Source organism: Xyrauchen texanus, chromosome 48, assembly GCF_025860055.1.
Source record: "Xyrauchen texanus isolate HMW12.3.18 chromosome 48, RBS_HiC_50CHRs, whole genome shotgun sequence".
Taxonomy (NCBI): domain Eukaryota; kingdom Metazoa; phylum Chordata; class Actinopteri; order Cypriniformes; family Catostomidae; genus Xyrauchen; species Xyrauchen texanus.
This window is the reverse complement of record NC_068323.1, coordinates 15,919,997-15,939,785: the sequence shown is the minus strand read 5'-3', so window position 1 is coordinate 15,939,785 and position 19,789 is coordinate 15,919,997. Positions and strand designations below refer to the sequence as shown.

Here is a 19,789-nt window from a genome sequence, read left to right as displayed (position 1 = left end):
GTGGAATGGCCAATGGGGGGCGCTACAGTGAACAAAACAAGAAAATGAGACATTTTAAGCGATAAATCCAGAACACAAAATAATCAATTACATGTATAAAAGAGCTTTATATGATATCAAGAATTATAGAAGGTTCACTTTTTGTTTTTTACATTTTAAAAGGTTCATTTGATATCTCTTTTCTTTCTATACACCATCTTTCTATTCATTCTACAGCAAAGTTTTACAAGACTCAAACGCGTCTAGTTAATGATCGACGTCACCCGCACGGTGTTGTTCAGGTGTGCGTTGACTGTAACAGTCGGATTCAGCGCTCGCGATCATTTCCGATGCGAGGCTGAGGCACATTTTTAGGAGGATTGTCATTCATTCAACTCCGGTGAGTTAATGTTTTGGGCGAGTTCAAATAATGTTTGTTTAGCCTAATTTAAGCGATGTATGAAAGAAGCAGCTATTTATTTGACTTCAACTTGGAAAAGCTACTGCTGTACATCAGGGGCACTGAGTGCTTCTCAGAAGGTAGATACATTTGTTTGTGTTGTGTGTTTAAGGTGTGACCTACATTGGTATTCTTACAGCTATTAATCCATGTGTATCATGCTTTTACCTTGATGTGTGGTGTCAGATGTTTTGGCAAAATTATGACATTTTACACGCAGCTATTGATATAGAAAGAAAGTTCTCTCATTATTTACTCACCCTCATATCATCCCAGATTTTGTATAACGCTTTTTTTTTCTTTTTCTGCTGAACACTAACAAAAATTTGTAGAAGAATATCTCAACTCTATTTGTTCATTCAATGCAAGTGAATGGTGACCAGAACTTTGAAGCTCCAAAAAGCAAATAAAGGCAGCATAAAAGTAATCCATATGTCTCCAGTGGTTAAACCCATGTCTTCAGAAGTGATATGATAGGTGTGGGTGAGAGACAGATCAATATTTAAGTCCTTTTTACTATAAATTCTCTTTCCTGCCCAGTTGGTGGCGATATGCACAAACAAAGATGTTTGAAAGCAGAGATTTATAGGAACCTATCATATCACTTCTGAAGACACGGCTGTAACCACTAGTTAACCCACTAGAGTCGTATGGATTACTTTTATGCTACCATTATATGCTTTTTGGAGCTTTACAGTTTTGGGCCCTGTTGACTTGCATTGTATGGACCTACATAGCTGAAATATTCTTCGAAAAATCTTAATTTGTGTTCTGCTGAAGAATGAAAGTCATACACATCTGGGATGGCATGAGGGTGAGTAAACGATGATTTAAATTTTTGAGTGAACTATCTCTTTAATGTATAGACTATGGTTCCCCATTTACAATGGATCCAAAAGTGTTTGGAAACGTAAGCCAAAGTTACAAATATAAGAATATCGTTGCATTATTACAAACTATCAAACTAGGTGGTTTATTTAAAGAATATACATCCACTAAAAGGACTTTAGGGACAAAAAGTAAAAAAAAAAAATAAAAAAAAATTGCAAAAATGGTTTCAAAAGTCAAATTAGTCCTGAGAAAAGGTCTAACATCATTTGTTTGCAGATGCAACTTTGTTTGATATTTTGTCATATAATGCAATGACATTAATACTAATGTTTTCAAATACTTTTGAGGGCCACTGTATGAGTGACAGATTAAAAAAACACAGTTGAGACAAACTGAACTGGTCTTAAGTCTTGCTCCGACTTGCCTGAATGCAAGAAGGGAATGTTGCCTTATTTCACGCCCATGTGTTTCCTTCGGTCTTCATGAGATGCATAATGACACTCCATGGTTTTTATATTATCCAACACATCCAACCTCTTCTGCCATTATATTCCCTTGCTCTGTATATAACCAATTTATATTTAGATTTGCACTAAGTGTGTGTTTGTGTGTGTGCGTTTGTGTCTGTGTGTGTGTGTCTGTGTGTATATGTATGTGTGTGTGTGTATGTATGTATGTGTGTGTATGTGTGTATATATCTATGTGTGTGTATATATATATATATATATATATATATATATATATATATATATATATATATATATATATATATATATATTGTCTATTGTGTATTTTATATATACTTTATTTTCTTTTCAGTATTTATTTATTTATTATTACATTTGTTATTATTTTTTTTAAAAAGTCTTGTTTGTTTTTAATTGTTTGTACACTGGCAACTTCTGTCACCAAGACAAATATCATTGTGTATGTAAGCATACTTGGCAATAAAGCTCATTCTGATTCTGATTCCAGCACTTTAGTGTAGGTTTTACAAAGAGCTGTAACCTTTGGCTCATGAACACCTTTAAAACTACCATCCTAAGTGCATTCATAATAATAAAGCCTTTTTGTTTTGTTGAATTGATCCAACAAAGGCCTGACCCCATTAACTGGGTGTGTCTTTTAACGTAATAGTGTTTCACAACTTTGTGTGTGACACATGAAGTGTTTTTGCTGCTCCCTCTCACAGGCACTTTACTCCTGACCTTCCGACTTTGCTGGTTAATGAATCACAGAGTGTTATTTCAGCCTGAATCATTGTAACACTCCGGATCAAATCACATTGCCTCAATTATAATAAGCTACACTTGTTGTACAATTAAATTAAATAAGCCTCTATTTTCTTTACTCAGTAGTATTAATATAGCTTGTTAGCTACTTTTTACCGCACACTATCAAAGTGCAAATTTCACATGAAAGGAGCACCCTGGATTAAAACACACAACATATGCTGTGTTCACCGCAGTTATGGCATGCCATAACCACAGAAAATTATTTTGACTCAATTTGTACCTCATTTACCTCAATTTGTAAAACAAACAAAAAAATGGTTGATATAGTAATGTACTCACAAAAGAAGTCTATGTGGCAAGCACAACAGAAAGTATTTTGTCTTAATTTATACCTCATTTACCTCAATTTGTAAAACAATCAGAAAATGCACTGACAGCAGTGTGCTTGCAATGGAATTCTATGGGGCAAGTGCAACAGGAAATACATTTGTCTTAATTTGTTTATCATTTACCTCGATCTGTAAAAACAAAAATAATTGTTGACAATAACGTGCATACAAAAGAAGTCTATGGGGCAAGTACAAAAAAAATTATTTTGCCTCAATTTGTATAACAAACTAAAAAGAATTTGACAATAATGCACTTACAAAAGAAGTCTATGGGGCAAGTGCAACAGAAAGTCATTTTGCCTCAATTTGTACCTCATTTGCCTCAATTTATAAAAATACATTGACAGTAAAGTGCTTACAAAAGAAGTCTATGGGTCAAGTGCAACAAAAGATAATTTTGCCTCAATGTGTACCTCATTTACCTCAATTTGTATAACAAACAAAAAATATGTTGACAGCAATGAGCTTAAAATGGAAGTCTATGCAGTAAGCGCAACAGAAAATAATTTTGCCTCAATTTGTACCTCATTTACCTCAATTTGTATAACAAACAAAAAAATGTGTTGACAGTAATTCGCTTACAGAAGAAGTCTCTGGATCAACCGGCAAGCATAGAATGGTTTAACTTTCTACACGTGATATGTAAGTCAAAACTAGTTTAACTGGTAATTTAGTTTACCACTGATGCTGTCTTAAATGTGAAGTGTGTAAATTCTGCCCTAGCATCACCAAACGAATTGCAAAATGAATGAATGTTTTCGGAATACTCCCCCATTTGCCATTGATAAAAATGACATATTTCACCTTTAACTTGTATACAAATTAGAATATTCCTTTATGTTAGTGCTAAAGACTGGTATATATCAGTTAGACAGCAAGTCTTGGATCACGATACAGTGTTCAGGATTATTTTATCAGCCATGTGAGAACATGAACAGGTGGGAGAAGCTAGTCTGAAAAGTTATTACTAAGCAATCATTTGCATGATAAACACACTTTTTATGAGGCATGAGTAACAGTAGTCTGCCTGTCGACAGTGCCTGTATAGAGGTGAACTGAATGATTTCCTTTGTTATTCACAGTTGACCAACATGTACAAATGTTTGACTGTTTGGGCAAAAGAGTCAAATTTGTAACAAAATGAAAAATCATATTGACTTTTATAGTTTCTTTCTCTTACTTTTTAAATCTGGTGACTGCGACATTTAGCAAGCAATAAAAGCTGATGGAATTATTTGTCCTGCTTGTTCTAAAGAAAACTAGTTGGCTATTTTAAATAATCATTAGCATGTAACATTTTGCAACTTTCTTCCTTATAAACTTTATATATATGAAACTAGCACTAAAGCATATAAACTATACTTAATATTTTGTTGGTGTGGTAAAAAAATTGGGTCCTATCTTTTCCGTATTCTTTTTTATTTCGTAACTTCAGTTGTTGCGCAACTCACTTTCAACGTGCGCAAGTGTGTATTCAAGAGCATCTCTTTAGAATGCAAACATTTTAGATATGTCAAACACTGTGAATTATTACACAAAGCCTCATACAAACAGACAGCTGTGTTACGCCGTGAGTTTTCACCTTAAGGCATCAACAATTTGAGGTATCCTCACACGCTGATCCTCTTCATGCCTCATCCTGTCACTGCACACATCTAGCCAAAATTGGGAGGGAAAATGTTTTTTTTTTTCAACTTCCAGAGAGCTGTCAGCGCAGACTGTTTTGGTGGGAAAACAATGAGTCACTGTAGAATTGCTAGCTTTAAACACAGCATTGTGAACACTGTTTAGATAAATGAGCAGAGATGTAGGCTACATGTTTACCTTTCAGATTGACTGAGGGATAAGGGTAAGTGGGGATATAGTTTTCCATAGCTGCACTCCTGTATAAATCCATCATTCAGCGTGCTTCCTGCAGGAATAGTCCTTCAGGTGAATCTTCAGTCTTTGTTTAGGAAAAGATGATATTTCTCTTAATATCTTTGTTCAGTGGAAGATAGTATCTTTTGAAATTAGAGAGAATAGACAGACCATAATGCAAAAGATTTATCTGAGTTTAATTTCTTTCTTCTCAGATGTTGGTGAAACAGTGAAAGAGTTTGATGTCTACCCCTTCAGCATCACAGTGTCATGGATTGCCACCCTTACCTACGTGAACAAACGTATATGTTGGAAACTTTCACCGACATAACGCGATCCACCATGGCAAAACACGACTTAAAAGACTACTATTTTCTTTATTAACAATTAGTTATGGTTAGTTTTTCTAAGTGATCAAGTGGGGGAACGAAGCCATGTATTCTCTTCTGCTGTTCCTGACTGTACTCCATGGCATCCTCTTGGCGTGTGCCTACACTTTATGCAGCAACCTGAATTGTATTGCCCGAAAAACCATCACATATGAAGGTAACATTCTCCTTTTTTGAGTTACGTGTACTGCCATGACCTGCAATAGTATTACCCTGTGAGTAATTCCTGAATGTTTAAAGGGGTCATATCATACCATATCATGTTCCACCCTCTCTCTTACCCTGATTAAACTGGTCATGTTTTGCTTCTATGTATTTTAAGACTTCTAGGTAAAAGCCCTCTTTACATTGACTGTCCACGTGCAGCCCAGTTTTTCTAGACATGCAAACAGTCCTTGTCCATGCGCATTGCCAGTGCATGTGCCTGGCTTTACTAATAAGTGTATCACAAAACAGTCATAGTGCACATGCGTCAAACGCATCCATATGGTCCATGCATGAGATGGAACAGCACGTTAAAAACTAAGTGTACCCTAGCCTAAAGTTGCAAGTTGTTTTTGCGGCATAATTCATAAAAATGCTGTTTTAATACTGGGGCGGATGTTTAGAGTTCTGAAAGTGGTATGCAACAGGATCACACAGAAAATATCCACGTTCATTGCTCCAAATGTTTTTCCACCTAAATGGAAAAACCCAATGTGTCGAATTCCAGACTGTTATGCTTGAGTAACGGAGCAGACGAGGAGATGCGGATCCAAACGCAGTTGAACTTTATTAATTGAACAACACAGGAAAAACACAAAGTAACAACCCACGATGGAGAAATGAAACATAAACTGAGTGAGCTGACCAAGGTAAACACGAACAGGGAACTCGGGAGGGAAAGATACACCGGGTTAACATCAAACAACGATAGACGAAGACTGAACAAAGACACAGGGTATAAATACATAAACAAGGGGAAAAAGGGACCAATGAACAAACAGAACTCAAACAAGATAACAAGGTGATTAACAGAAGTAAAAGGCAAACTAATGAGGACAGGTGAAAACAATGAACAGAGGAAACACGAACGCTAACAAAGAGACTATGGAGTTACATAAGGGACTAAAGTGAAAACTAAGAAATGCAAAAGTGACAACACTTTTTGCAAGGTAAACAAAAGGGCAACAGTGAAACAAGACAGGGTATTCATAACAGAGCCCCCCCTCAAAGGATCGGCTTCCAGACGATCCTAGAAGACAAAGACAGAAGACCCACAGAGAACAAAATGATGGCACCGGGGGCAGACAGGCAGACCAGGGGGGGCACAAGAACAAGGAGGCAGTCCAAGGGGCACAGAGGGCAGGCAGGAAGTCCGGGGGGGCCACGAGGGGAAATGAGACAGTCCACGGGGGCACAAAGGGAGATGAGACAGTCCACGGGGGGCACAAAGGGAGATGAGACAGTCCACGGGGGCACAGGGGACAATTAGGCAGTCCATGGGGGCACAAAGGGACAGGTTTCGATGGTCTGGGAGCTGGCCATCGGGCAAGGGTAGGTGCAGGAGGCCTGGGAGCTGGCCACAGGGCAAGGATAGGTTTGGGGGACCTGGGAGGAGGCCACTGGACAGGGACTGGGTCAGGAGGCCTGGGGGGAGGCCTCAGGACGGGAACAGGGTCAGGAGGCCTGGGTGGAGGCCACCGGACAGGGACTGGGTCAGGGGGCCTGGGAAGAGGCCACGGGACTGGGACTGGGTCAGGAGGTCTGGGAAGAGGCCACAGGACAGAGGCTGGCAGAGCCGTGTGAGGTGGAGCCAAGGAGGACTTCGGAGGCGGAGACGTAGAAGACTTGGGAGGCGGTGCCAAAGGAGGCTTAGGCAGGGCCGTGGCAGACTCAGGCGGTAAGGCCTTGGGCAGGTCAGGAGGCGGAACAGTGTTGGGCGGAGCCAAGGGAGGCGATGGTGTAGAAGGCTCAGAAGGCGGAGCCACTGGAGGTGGAGCCGAAGGTGGCGAGGGCGAAGAAGGCTCTGAAGACGGAGCCAATGGAGGCTTCGGAGGCGGAGCCGGGAGAGGCTCGGGAGGCTCCGGAGGTGGAATTGAAGGAGGTTCAGGAGGTGGAGCTGAAAGAGGCTCAGGAGGCGGAGCCGAGGTAGGCGGCACCGTGGGAGGCTTTAGGAGCGGAGACCAGGAAGACTCAAGAGGCTCTGGGGACGGAGCCCTGGAAGGCTCTAGAGGCGGAGCCCTGGGTGGCTCGAGAGGCCTGGAAGGCGAAGCCCTGGAAGGCTCGAGAGGCTTGAGAGACAGAGCCGTGGGAGGCTCGAGAGGCTTGAGGGGCGGAGCCCTGGCAGGCTCGAGAGGCTTGAGGGGCGGAGCCCTGGCAGGCTCGAGAGGCGGAGCCCTGGCAGACTCGAGAGGCTTGAGAGGCGGAGCTCTGGGAAGCTCAGAGGGCGGAGCTCTGGAAAGCTTGGGAGGCTTGAGAGACGGAGCCCTGGAAGACTCGAGAGACTTGAGAGACGGAGCCCTGGAAGGCTCGAGGGGCTTGAGGGGCGGAGCCTTGGTAGGATCGGAGGGCGGAGCTCTGGAAAGCTTGGGAGGCTTGAGAGGCGGAGCCCTGGAAGGCTCGAGAGACTTGAGAGGCGGAGCCCTGGAAGGCTCGAGGGGCTTGAGGGGCGGAGCCCTGGTAGGCTCGAGGGGCTTGGGAGGCGGAGCCCTAGAAGGCTCGAGAGGCTTGGGAGGTGGAGCTCTGGGAAGCTCGGAGGGCGGAGCTCTGGAAAGCTCGGGAAACTTGGATGGCGGAGCTCTGGAAAGCTCGGGAAACTCGGATGGCGGAGCTCTGGAAAGCTCGGGAAACTCGGATGGCGGAGCTCTGGAAAGCTCGGGAGGAGGAGCCCTGGAAGACTCGAGAGACTTGAGAGACTTGGGAGGCGGAGCCCTGGTAGGCTCGAGAGGGGGAGCCCTGGAAGGCTCGGGAGGTGCTGACTCTAGGATGGGCACGACCACTGGCGCTGGCTCTTGGACGGTCACGGTTACTGGCACTGGCTCTTGGACGATCGAGGCTTCTGGTACTGGCTCTTGGACGGTCACGGCTACTGGCACTGGCTCTTGGACGGTCACGGCTACTGGCACTGGCTCTTGGACGGTCGAGGCTACAGGCGCTGGCTCAGGGACGGTCGAGGCTACAGGCGCTGGCTCAGGGACGGTCGAGGCTACAGGCGCTGGCTCAGGGACGGTCGAGGCTACAGGCGCTGGCTCAGGGACGGTCGAGGCTACAGGCGCTGGCTCAGGGACGGTCGAGGCTACAGGCGCTGGCTCAGGGACGGTCGAGGCTACAGGCGCTGGCTCAGGGACGTTTGAGGCTACAGGCGCTGGCTCACTGACGTCCGAGGCTACAAGCACTGGCTCACTGACGTCCGAGGCTACAAGCACTGGCTCACTGACGTCCGAGGCTATTGGCACTGGCTCACTGACGTCTGAGGCTACTGGCTCTGGCTGGGTTACCGTGGTAAGCGCCGGCTTGGGTTCGCTGGGCGCTGAGGGCAGAGCCAAGGGGGGTTCAGAGCATGGGGCTGTGGCAGGCGGAGGCTGGAGTGCAGAGACCTCTCCCTTTCTCCTCTTCCTCCGGGCTGATGCGACTGGCGAAGCTGGGATGTTGTTCCTGGTCAGCGTGGCTTCAGGTTCGCTGACCGTGGCTGGCAAGGGCTCAGGCTCGCTGACCGTGGTTGGCGAGGGCTCAGGCTTGCTGACGGTAGAGGCCGTAGGCGCTGGCTCGCTCACTGTGACATGCGTGGCCGCTGGCTCGCTCACTGTGACATGCGTGGCCGCTGGCTCGCTCACCGGGGCAGGCGTGGGCTCTGGCTCGCTCACCGGGGCAGGCGTGGGCTCTGGCTCGCAGACCGGGGCAGGCGTGGGCTCTGGCTCGCAGACCGGGGCAGGCGTGGGCCGGGAGGCGGAAGCCTGTCTTCTCCTCCTCCTCCGGGCAGACGAAGAGGGCCGCGCTGGCTCGTTGACAGGCGTGAAAGGACGAACCACGGGCGAATGGAGGGTCAATACTGTGGGAGGCGCTACGGGGTTCTCCTCGATGACGTCCACTGTTAGAGGAGAACCGCAGGCCTGTAGGGTCTCCTCTACGAACGCGCGGAGCGTCCAGTCGCGCGTTGGCGGTGGCAACCGCTCCTTCAGCCCGTCACTCAGATTGCCTCGGAAGAAGACCACAAGGGAGGAATTAGGGAAGTCTGAAACGTTCGCCAGGACAAGAAAGTCGTGGATGTGGTCTTCTATCGGTCGGTCCCCTTGCTTCAGGCAGAGCAGTTCGTAGTTCGCTCTTTGGACTGCTGGATCCATGGGTGGTCTATCGTTCTGTTATGCTTGAGTAACGGAGCAGACGAGGAGATGCGGATCCAAACGCAGTTGAACTTTATTAATTGAACAACACAGGAAAAACACAAAGTAACAACCCACGATGGGGAAATGAAACATAAACTGAGTGAGCTGACCAAGGTAAACACGAACAGGGAACTCGGGAGGGAAAGATACACCGGGTTAACATCAAACAACGATAGACGAAGACTGAACAAAGACACAGGGTATAAATACATAAACAAGGGGAAAAAGGGACCAATGAACAAACAGAACTCAAACAAGATAACAAGGTGATTAACAGAAGTAAAAGGCAAACAGAGGAAACACGAACGCTAACAAAGAGACTATGGAGTTACATAAGGGACTAAAGTGAAAACTAAGAAATGCAAAAGTGACAACAATGGTAAACAAAAGGGCAACAGTGAAACAAGACAGGGTATTCATAACACAGACAAACATCACCATGCGATGAATGTTCAATACCTGAAAGATACCTGTGCTGTTTGCTATGATGTCACATCTCTTTTTATCTCCAACTAGCGAGATACTACATTTGCAAAGACGTATGTTAAAGAGTGCTGTTTTGGTCTCAGTACTGTAAGGATTGAGGTTAGGTTTAGGGTTAGGAGTACATTAATGTATGCACAACTCAAATGTTTCCAAATATGTGCCTTTCCTGTCACATCCATTCAAAGAAGAAAGTCTCAGTACTGTTTAGGGTTGCCAACGGCCCGTATTAGCCAGGAAGTCTGTTTTTTGGGGCAAAATAAGGGCATATTTAAGCGGTAAAACGCTCGAGGGAGAACAGAGGTCTCAGTACTGTTTAAGGTTGTCAACTGCCCCATTGTAGCTGGGATGTCCCGTATTTTGGTCAAAATGAAAACTCTCGAAAGGAGAATAGCGGATGGCAAAACACGGCAAAACATTGCGTTTTGAAGGCATCGTGTCCTACATTCAAACTGCAAACTGCTGTACGTTGAAAGGCTAAATGTGCCCTATTAAATCACTAAAAATGCTCAAGTAACCCATATTCGTGTGGCGAAAAGTTAGAAATCTCTGCACTGTTGCGCATATGCATGACTGTATTTCCCACTTCTGCCACTGGGGGCAGTTCTGACATTCAGATAGCAAAATCAGATAAAAGAAGACAAAAACATTCAACCTCATGTCGCGATATAACCCCTTTAAATTGTGGCATTTAAATTGTTGGTAAACAGACATATTGTTAAATGTTAGGTGAATGCATTTTCAGTTGAGAAGTCTCAGTGAGTTCTATTTAGTGTCAATTTAGTTTTTCTCTTTTTTTGATATTATGATCGTGTTAGTTCTTAATTGATAAATGGAAATCTAACTTGTATTCAACATGCATTTATGTTCACATTCCTCTTAGATAACCATGTGATCATGTTTAAAGAGGAAGGTATTTGGAATTACTCCACAATGCTGATTAGGGAGGATTTGGGGTTGCTGATATTGGGGGCAAGAGAGGCCGTCTACGCCCTTGACATAAATGATATCTCGGTTGCCAATTCTAAGGTAGGGTTTTCATTTCTTCCATGTTATTTCTTTTTCAAAACAGCATTTCTGTGTAGTTTTTATTGATTCCTTTTAATCCACCCATCAGGTTCTTTGGAAAGTCACAGAAGAGAAACAAAATGAGTGTTCCTCCAAAGGAAAACATCCTGACGTGAGTATGGACGTTCTGCTATAACTTCATCACATGCATGCAGTCAATGTAAATACTCTTTAGAAGGGAAGCTATTGATACTGTGTTTTGCTGTGTTTTATCATAATTTGAATGTATTGACGCCTGTATGAACGATTAACCTTTCAGATTGACTGTCATAACTATGTGCGGATGCTGCATCAAGTGAACGACAGTGTGATGTACGTGTGCGGAACGAACGCATTTAGCCCAACCTGTGATTACTTAGTAAGTGACGCACAACCAGAAGAACAATAATGACAATACTAGTCTGAATGAATGAACAAAGACAGTGGGAAAAATGCAGAAAAAGTAAAGAAAACCTTTTTGCTCTACAATTGCTCACTCCTACTTAAAAGTACCATGGTAACACCATAGTTGTTTGGACAGTACCGTGATGGTAGTATTATGGTATTATTTGAAGAACGTGGTAAATACCATTGTATAAATACTGTATACCGTATGGTACATACAGTATAATCTACCATGGTATATATCAAAGTACCATCTAGAACCATGGTATTGACTATTTCCTTTCTGTTGTCCATACTTCTCTTAATGTGTTTTGGTCTTGTTTGTATTTTATTATCCTTTACTTGCATCCTGGAATGGGATTAGGAACATCAGGTTTCATGTGTTCTAACAAGTCCCTCTGTTAAACAAGATAAGAGACACTAGTGTGCTCATGTGTTTGTTTGAACAGACGTACAGTGATGGACAGCTGAAACTGGATGGAAAGCAGGAGGAGGGGAGGGGGAAATGTCCTTTCGATCCCTTCCAAAGATACTCCTCCGTTATGGCTGGTATGTATAACTTCATGGACTTTCACTCTCAGTGTGAGTAATTAGTTTTTTGGGGGCAAGTAGAAATAACCTGGCTTTATTGAAGCCATAGCTTAGCGGTTAGCATACATTTGAGCTGTGATGCTAATGTGGAAACGGGATTAGAATCCAGACTGATATGTACCCATCCCTTTTCCCATCATTTACTGTGTCTTAAATTACACACAAAAATGCTTTAAATCTATGCTTTATCAAATGTTGTTTTTGTGCTTCCAATATGTCTCTTAACACCTGAAATCGTGAATTTCTTGTGTATTTTGTAACAGATCAAGACCTGTATTCAGCCACGTCCTTTAACTTCCTGGGTTCTGAGCCGGTTATACTGCGCACCTCTCCCATTACACTGCGCACAGTGTTTAAGAGCTCTTGGCTTAATGGTATGTCTGGCCTTTGAAAGAAAGGGTCAGAAGTTATGACAAAGGAATTGGCTTAATCTAGGAAACAAAGACTAACTGCAGGCTGTTGTGTGTACTAAGGAGATCATTCAAGGTTTTGTTCAAATGTCCTGTATTTTATAGGTAATATATTATCTTACAATAGTTTTATTTCTACAAGTTTTTAAGTCGTATTTTAGTAATGGGCATGGTCAAATTTAAACTGTTAAGAAAAAAGAGGAACTATTAAAGTAATGGTTCACCCAAAGATGAAAATTCTGTCATTATTTGTTCACCTTCACCCTTTGTTTTAAACCCAGGTCTGTATGAGTAGGTGTTAGCACTGGTGTTAGTGAACTAAAAAAATTATTAGCAAAAAAAAAAAAAAGAGTATGGTGGAATATACAATTTTGAATTGTAATTTTATGTTTTATGTTGTTTTACTATTATAAATAATTCATCACAAGATAAATCACGATGCTGCCTGCAACACGCTCGTAATTTCCAATAATATCTTGCGTTTTCATCGATTGCATCAGGGTCTTTTTGTGCCCATTATTTCCGCGACCCTGACTTTGTATTTGATAATGGCAAAGCAGATATCAGAGCCACTGTAGCCTATATGTTCTTTGTTGTGATGCTGTTCTTAGCAGAAATGACACTGATTGCACATGTACAGCCCTGTGTAAAAGAGATTTTTTTAAGAATCTTCACTCAGCCAGTTTTCCATACTATGACCGTTTACAGTGACCATGTCTGTCAAGCTCCTAAAAAGGACACTGTAGCTTTAAAATCAAAGATGACAGCGTTAGAGGTGTTCAGTCAGGTTTCGAAATGCATCTATTCTCTGACTACAAACTGATCTAATCAGACATATTTAGTAAGTTCTGTTCTTTGGGTGCAGCTGTGTTGTGTTCTGTTGTTAAAATCTATGTGGGGGACCTGTTTTTAGATCAAACGAGTTTTAGCTTGAAAGCCGCATCTCGTGACAGAAACTACTCTTTTGCAGTCTCAAGAATGTACAGAGGAGCGCAACTGTCGGTCAACCTTTTCACTAAATAATACATTCGATTCCGGTTTGTTTCTTACCAAACCTCATGGTATGGTTTCAGAACAATCATGAGAATAATACTTGCGTGCTTTTGAAACTTGAAGAGTTGGTCACCATAAACTGCCATTGGATGACATACCTACTGTAACTGAGCACAATATATTTTCACAATTTCTCCCTTTGGGTTCAGAAAAAGATAAAGTAAAATAAGGGCAATAACAACACAGGGGTGAGTGAACAATGACGGAATGTTCATTTTGGGGTGAATTATCTCTTTAAGAGCTACGGCAAATTTACAGTGAATTAAGTCTTATCACAAAAAAGCTATTGTATGGCTACAGATAACTTAAAATATAGCGTACGAGTCCTATGGACTACTTCTATGGTTCTTTTTTGGTCTTAAAGAGTCCTTTCTGGCACTTGACTGCCAAATTTTAGACAAAATCTCCTTTCTTTGCTCACTCAAGAGCCAAACTTCATCTACATGGACATGGTCCCAGAAAGTGAGGACAGCCCCGAAGGTGATGATGACAAGATCTACATGTTCTTCAGTGAGAACGCGGTAGAATACGACTTCTACAACAAGCTTGTGGTGTCGCGTGTTGCCAGAGTTTGCAAGGTTACCCTTTATTTCTTCCTTTACTGTTGACATAAGGACTAATGCTTAGTGTTTATGGCCACAGCTTAGCTCAGCAGTGTGTGGTCTTTTTGCTTGTTTGTAGCTTGACTCAGTGGATTTACAGCATTAACTATCAGGGCATTGATACTATAGGATGTATTGAAAGATTTTGCATGTTTAGCCCTGTATTTGCTGAGCTTATACTGACTTAGTCTCTGTTGTGCAGGGTGACATGGGTGGCCAAAGGACTCTTCAGAGGAAATGGACTTCTTTCTTGAAGGCGCGTCTGGACTGCTCTGCCCTTGAGCCCAGCCTGCCATACATCATTCAGGACGTCTTCTATATCCGACACAAAAAATGGAGGAAAAGCGTATTTTACGCTGTCTTTACCTCTCAGTCGTAAGTTTTGTCCTCCTGAGTCTTTTGGAGTCACAAATCTCCACTCTGATTCTTCCATTGTCTATTCTCAACTGTTAAGAGGAAATAAGACTATACAGTGACCAAGACTATAAAGTGAATGCCACATATGGGGATTTACAATGTGATGGAAAATGTATTCAGATCTGATCATTCACACTAAAACATACTGGAAATGGGGTTTTAAGCCGATTTCAAACCACATATGAACACTGTTGGATGTAATCCAATTATAAAGTAATTAGTTACTGCACTCTAATTACTTTTAAAGTAAAAAAGTAGTGTAAATCCAGATTAAATGTAATTTTATTACAGTTACTGACCCTTAACCCTAACCTAACTCAACCCTTACCATAAAACCCCTAAAGCCCTAAAGCCCTAAAGCCCTACCCCTACAATGTAACTTAATTGTGTAACTAAGTAATGTGATTACTTTTCTTCAGTGTAATCATTAAAGTTATCTGATAATTTTTGTAGAAGAATGTGGTTTGGTTTTGTAAAAATTGAATTTCATGCATTTTACTATTCAGACTAAACTATTCAGAGTTTATGAAGCACTGCAGGTCTGACTAAGTAAAAGAGTCAAGTGAGACAGTTTATAGATTTTAAGTGTAGGATTGATAATTACATCGGGATAGACTTTTCTCTCACTTTTGCCATGCAGCATTGATGTAATATGAAGTATGTGTTTGTGTTTGTAGAAGCTCAACGGATCAGTCATCGACGGTATGTGCGTACAATGTGACCGATATTAGTGAGGTGTTCTCCCGTGGCAAATTTAAGACAGCGGTAACCGTAGAGACATCTGATGTGAAGTGGGTCATGTACAATGGAGAACTTCCTGTCCCTCGACCAGGAGCAGTGAGTTGTTAATTATGGTCTTAATTACATACTTGGCATATTCATAAACCATGTTATTTAAATGGAATTGTATGGTACTTCAAAGAATACCATGGTATTACTATTACAATAGTGTATAAAAGAACATACAATGGTGTATTTTAATGGTAATAATACCATGACACTGTAAATCATGTAAATCTTGTTTTGCTCTTCCAATGCTCATCTTTGCACAGTGCATCAATAACGCAGCGAGGAGTTTGGGAATAGAGCGGTCACTGGACCTTCCTGATAAAACTCTACAGTTCATCCGAGACCGGCCCCTTATGGACGACGCTGTACGTCCAATCACGGGCAAGCCTCTGCTGGTCAAGAGAGGACCGCTGTTGACCCGTCTTGTTGTCGACCATGTAACTGCTCTGGATGGACAGCTTTATCCTGTGATGTTTGTTGGCACAGGTGAGATCTTCCAATTAGCCTGTAGGGCAAATCAGTCGTTAATAGTCAGTTAGAGGGTGTGCATGTAAACAGTCATTTACTGGAATGTTAATTGTACCTTGTACTGAGCTCTCGGTCAAGAGAGAAAAGTTTGTTTATAAAGGGAAAGCTCAACCAAAAATGAAAATGTGGTCATCATTTACTCTCCTCTTGTCATGATTTAACTTCCATAAGAAACACGCTACACGCAATGTAATATGCTTTCACGGAAAATAATAAGTATCTAAAGCATGAAGAATTCAGAATACAGGCTAACTTCAGTCTATACATTTTATTTCAGGAGCTCAGGTTTTTCACACATATGTTTATTTCATTTCTAAATGTTTGAATATTTGATTAAAGTTTGGGCTGTTACAGTTTTACACATGTTTTGTCCATTTTGCATGTCATCATCAAGTAAAAGTTATCAATATTTTTGTTGACTAAAATGATGTCATTTGATGTCATTGATTGAGTCAAATTAATGAATATGAGATGACAAAATATTGACTATTTTTAAAAGACATTTTCATCAAAAGATAAACTATGTATAAAACAAGTTTTAGTTGAACATACTGTCTTAAAAAAAACTTTTAGAATCAGTATGCAGCTCTTACCATACAATAACAGCTCATAGTGACAAGGGGCTGTAAAGCTCCAAAAAAGACATAATGTTTAAGGGAAGGCAAGATTATCATTGAACAATGACTTAAATTTTGGTCTGTTACTCACGCAAAGCTATCGTATGGGTTCAGAAGACTTGGAATAGGGTTCACGAATCATATGGACTAATTTTGTGATACTTTTATGGTGGTTTTGGGGTGTTTTTTAACCTTTTTGGAGCTTGACAGATGTTGTCACTATGTACTATCATTGACCAGGTCTACATGCACTTAAGAAAACAGTTTATTCCAGGGTTTTTGCAAAAAGCGGCATTCTGAGACGTCATGAAAACAAGAACAGCAATTAACACACCCAGGTTTCGCCCAGAGCACGCGGTTTATGCAGTCATGTAAACGGAGAAGCGCCATTCTTATAGGTTTTTGAGGATTGCGCATGTGCTTAAACAGACCAGAAAACAAACATCATAGGATGGAGCAAAACAACAAGTCAACACAGCAGAAAGAATTCAACATTTCTGGGAGTACAGTGGGAAAAGCACACATTATAAACTATCCTATTTCATACACAACAATGTAAAATATTGACTCTCCCTCACATTCGCGTAAATGCGCTCATACATTTGGGGATTTGCTGAGTTTGACATAAAATGGAAACACCACTAGTGCAGCGCAATTCTGCTGCAGATCGTAACAAAGTTAAGGAAAAAAAACACAGCAAGAATTCTGGAATATCTGTAAGTAAAGCAAACACAAAGAATAAAATAGTGAAGTCTTCCTCGGATCCCATGATTGTTATTTACTCAAGCGTCAAAATGATGTTGCTTTTGATAGAGCGTCTTACTGACTGAGCCGGATGTATACAGGAGTAAATAGTACGCTGCATATACAGTGCATGGAAATGGGAATGCTGCTTTCTCACAATAAGTTGCTTTCTGTTGTCTATGTAAATGTAATCAATGTATGGCAAGAGCAGTGTTGGGGAAATACTCAAAAATGAGTCTGTTAAAAATGATCAATTACTTTGAAATTGTTATCAGATCATTTTGCTGATTACTTCATTGACAAGTAATCACGTTTCTAATTAATTTACCTTTAAGTTATTTTCCAAAACACATTTCATATAAAAGTTTGTTTTTCTGCTCAATTTCAGAGTAATGTCTATATTATTAGAAAGCTAATAACTGTAATCTGATTACAAGTATTATATTTAATGCATAACATTACTTTTTGAATACAAAATGATTGGATCACTGTAACTTAATTACTTTGTAATCAGATTACACCCCAAACTGGGCAAGTGCAGTGAAATTCTGTAAAAACATCACTATGAATTTGCGTTCCACTGAAAAAATGACAGACATAAGGGTTGAGTAAAATAATGACAGCATTTTCCTTTTTGGAGAAAATTTTAATTTTTCATTTTTTTTCCTGTCTTCCATCAGAAAATGGTTATGTGCAGAAAGGGGTGAACTATGATGGAGAAATGCATATAATTGAGGAAGTAAAACTGTTTGAGAACGCTGAGGCAATTGATGTTCTACGTCTCTACCAGAGCCAGGTACTGAAAACCGTCCATTTCATCCAGACAGGGTGGTGTAAATGTGGTATTTTTGTTTTTACATGTCATACTGTAGATATTGTCGATACAGCTTAACTTGTGTTGAATCAGCGCATCCCTTTAAATACTTGAACATGCTTGAACACTTTGTTTCTGTAGGGGTTCTGCTCCTATAAATAAATGTGAATATGAGTAACAAGTAATTTCATTCACTAATTAAATGTTTAGAAAGCTGAAGTGGAGCTTTATTCAGTTTCAACGTTCATCATGAAAAATGTGTTTGACTCAGGTGTTTGCAGGCTCTGCGTCTGGGGTAATTCAGATGTACGTTAGCAACTGCAGTCGCTATTTTTCCTGTCTGGACTGTGTGCTGGCCAGAGACCCTTACTGCGCCTGGGACCTAACGGCTCAACAGTGCTCTAGATTGCCTAGAGAACCTAAGGATGCTAAAGTGTAAGATATACACTCACGTGCAAACATTTACTCATTCTTATTTTGTTTTAAACCTGTATGACTGTCTATCTTCTGTGGAACACAAAAGGAGATGTCAGGAATGTTTATGCTGCTCTTTTCCATACAATGAAGTTGCATAGTGACCAGTGGCTATCAAGCTCTTTTTTTTTCGACTTGTGCACTTTCCTCCCACTGTTCTGAAGACTGGGCAGGGAGGAAAATGATGAGAGAATTTACATTTTTGGGTGAACCATTCCTTGTCTGTGTATAAACAATTTCTATCAATAGCTAACATCAAATGTTTCACATTTTAGAAATTTCATACAAAGTCTGAAAGATGGGGATGCCACTTGGTGCCCAATAACAGGTACTTATCGACACATTTATTGTCTAATCAAATAGTAACAATAGTTTGTGCTGCATGTAATACATGTTTCTGTGTCCTACAACTTCAGCTGCTGTGGAACCAAAGATCCGGACTCTGGTTTTGGGAAACAACATCAGGTTGCTGTGCCAACCAGACTCTAATCTGGCCCGGGTGAGGTGGAACTTTGCTGGGAAGCTGCTCCCCTCCTCCAACAAGAAGTACACCATCTATAGTGATGGTATCCTTATCTACAACGCCTCAGTAACTGATACTGGACACTACACCTGCATGTCAGTCGAATGGGTCAAAGGAAGACAATACACCCAAACACTGGCCATTTATGACCTGCAACAACAACTAGTTGTAGATGTAACTGATAAAATAAAGACTACAGTGGGAATCAATCCTACATCATCAGGTTTCCATAAGTTAGAGGAGCCTCCGTCACTTCCTCAAAGTCAGACAATTGAGAGTAAGTGGATAGTAATGCAAGTGGCACTGGCTGTGCTGTCAGTTATGATGGCATGTCTGCTGATATGGAACCTGTACATGGGCCACATATCTCCATTCATGTGCTGTGTAAGGCAAGCGATCAAAAGCCCCAGGAATCTTTGCGAGAGGGAATACCAGCATACAACTTGCACAGATACATTGGACAGTAAACAACAAATGGTCAGGTTGTGTCCCACATCAAACAGTGATCAAGAAGCTGCCAGCTTTCGCAGGAATACTGCCAATGGGGTTATGCAAAACGATATGCCTATTTGTAAGTACATTACAGATGAGTCAGAGATTTAAGCTCTGCGGTTTACAAATGTCCTGTTTTATTTTATCAATAATTTTGCATAATTTTTATACTTATTTATTTATTGTTAATAATAAAAAAACTTTATTTCATAATACCAAACATGCCTTCTGGTCCATTTATGCTTATCAGCAGAAATGTGAAGCTTATCATTTTATAAAAGCTGTTACGTCGT

At 41.4% G+C, this 19,789-nt stretch overlaps 1 protein-coding gene across 3 annotated transcripts; it reads left to right on the top strand.

Moving 5' to 3' along the window:
* The first annotated feature begins 244 nt into the window (after positions 1 to 244).
* LOC127640031 (semaphorin-4E-like) lies at positions 245 to 19,710 on the top strand. Of its 3 annotated transcripts, none has more exons than XM_052122406.1 (15): positions 245 to 379; positions 4,970 to 5,300; positions 10,874 to 11,019; positions 11,108 to 11,170; positions 11,318 to 11,416; positions 11,892 to 11,991; positions 12,297 to 12,407; positions 13,923 to 14,074; positions 14,301 to 14,473; positions 15,193 to 15,352; positions 15,568 to 15,790; positions 17,874 to 17,989; positions 18,279 to 18,442; positions 18,757 to 18,809; positions 18,898 to 19,710. In XM_052122406.1, exons 2-15 carry the CDS (start codon positions 5,189 to 5,191, stop codon positions 19,605 to 19,607), a joined length of 2,382 nt encoding a protein of 793 aa, XP_051978366.1. In that variant the 5' UTR covers positions 245 to 379; positions 4,970 to 5,188; the 3' UTR covers positions 19,608 to 19,710. The 3 variants fall into 3 exon arrangements, with proteins under 3 accessions (XP_051978366.1, XP_051978367.1, XP_051978365.1); XM_052122407.1 differs by lacking the exon at positions 245 to 379 and adding an exon at positions 410 to 519; XM_052122405.1 differs by lacking the exon at positions 245 to 379 and adding an exon at positions 4,700 to 4,826.
* The last annotated feature ends 79 nt before the right edge of the window (positions 19,711 to 19,789 follow it).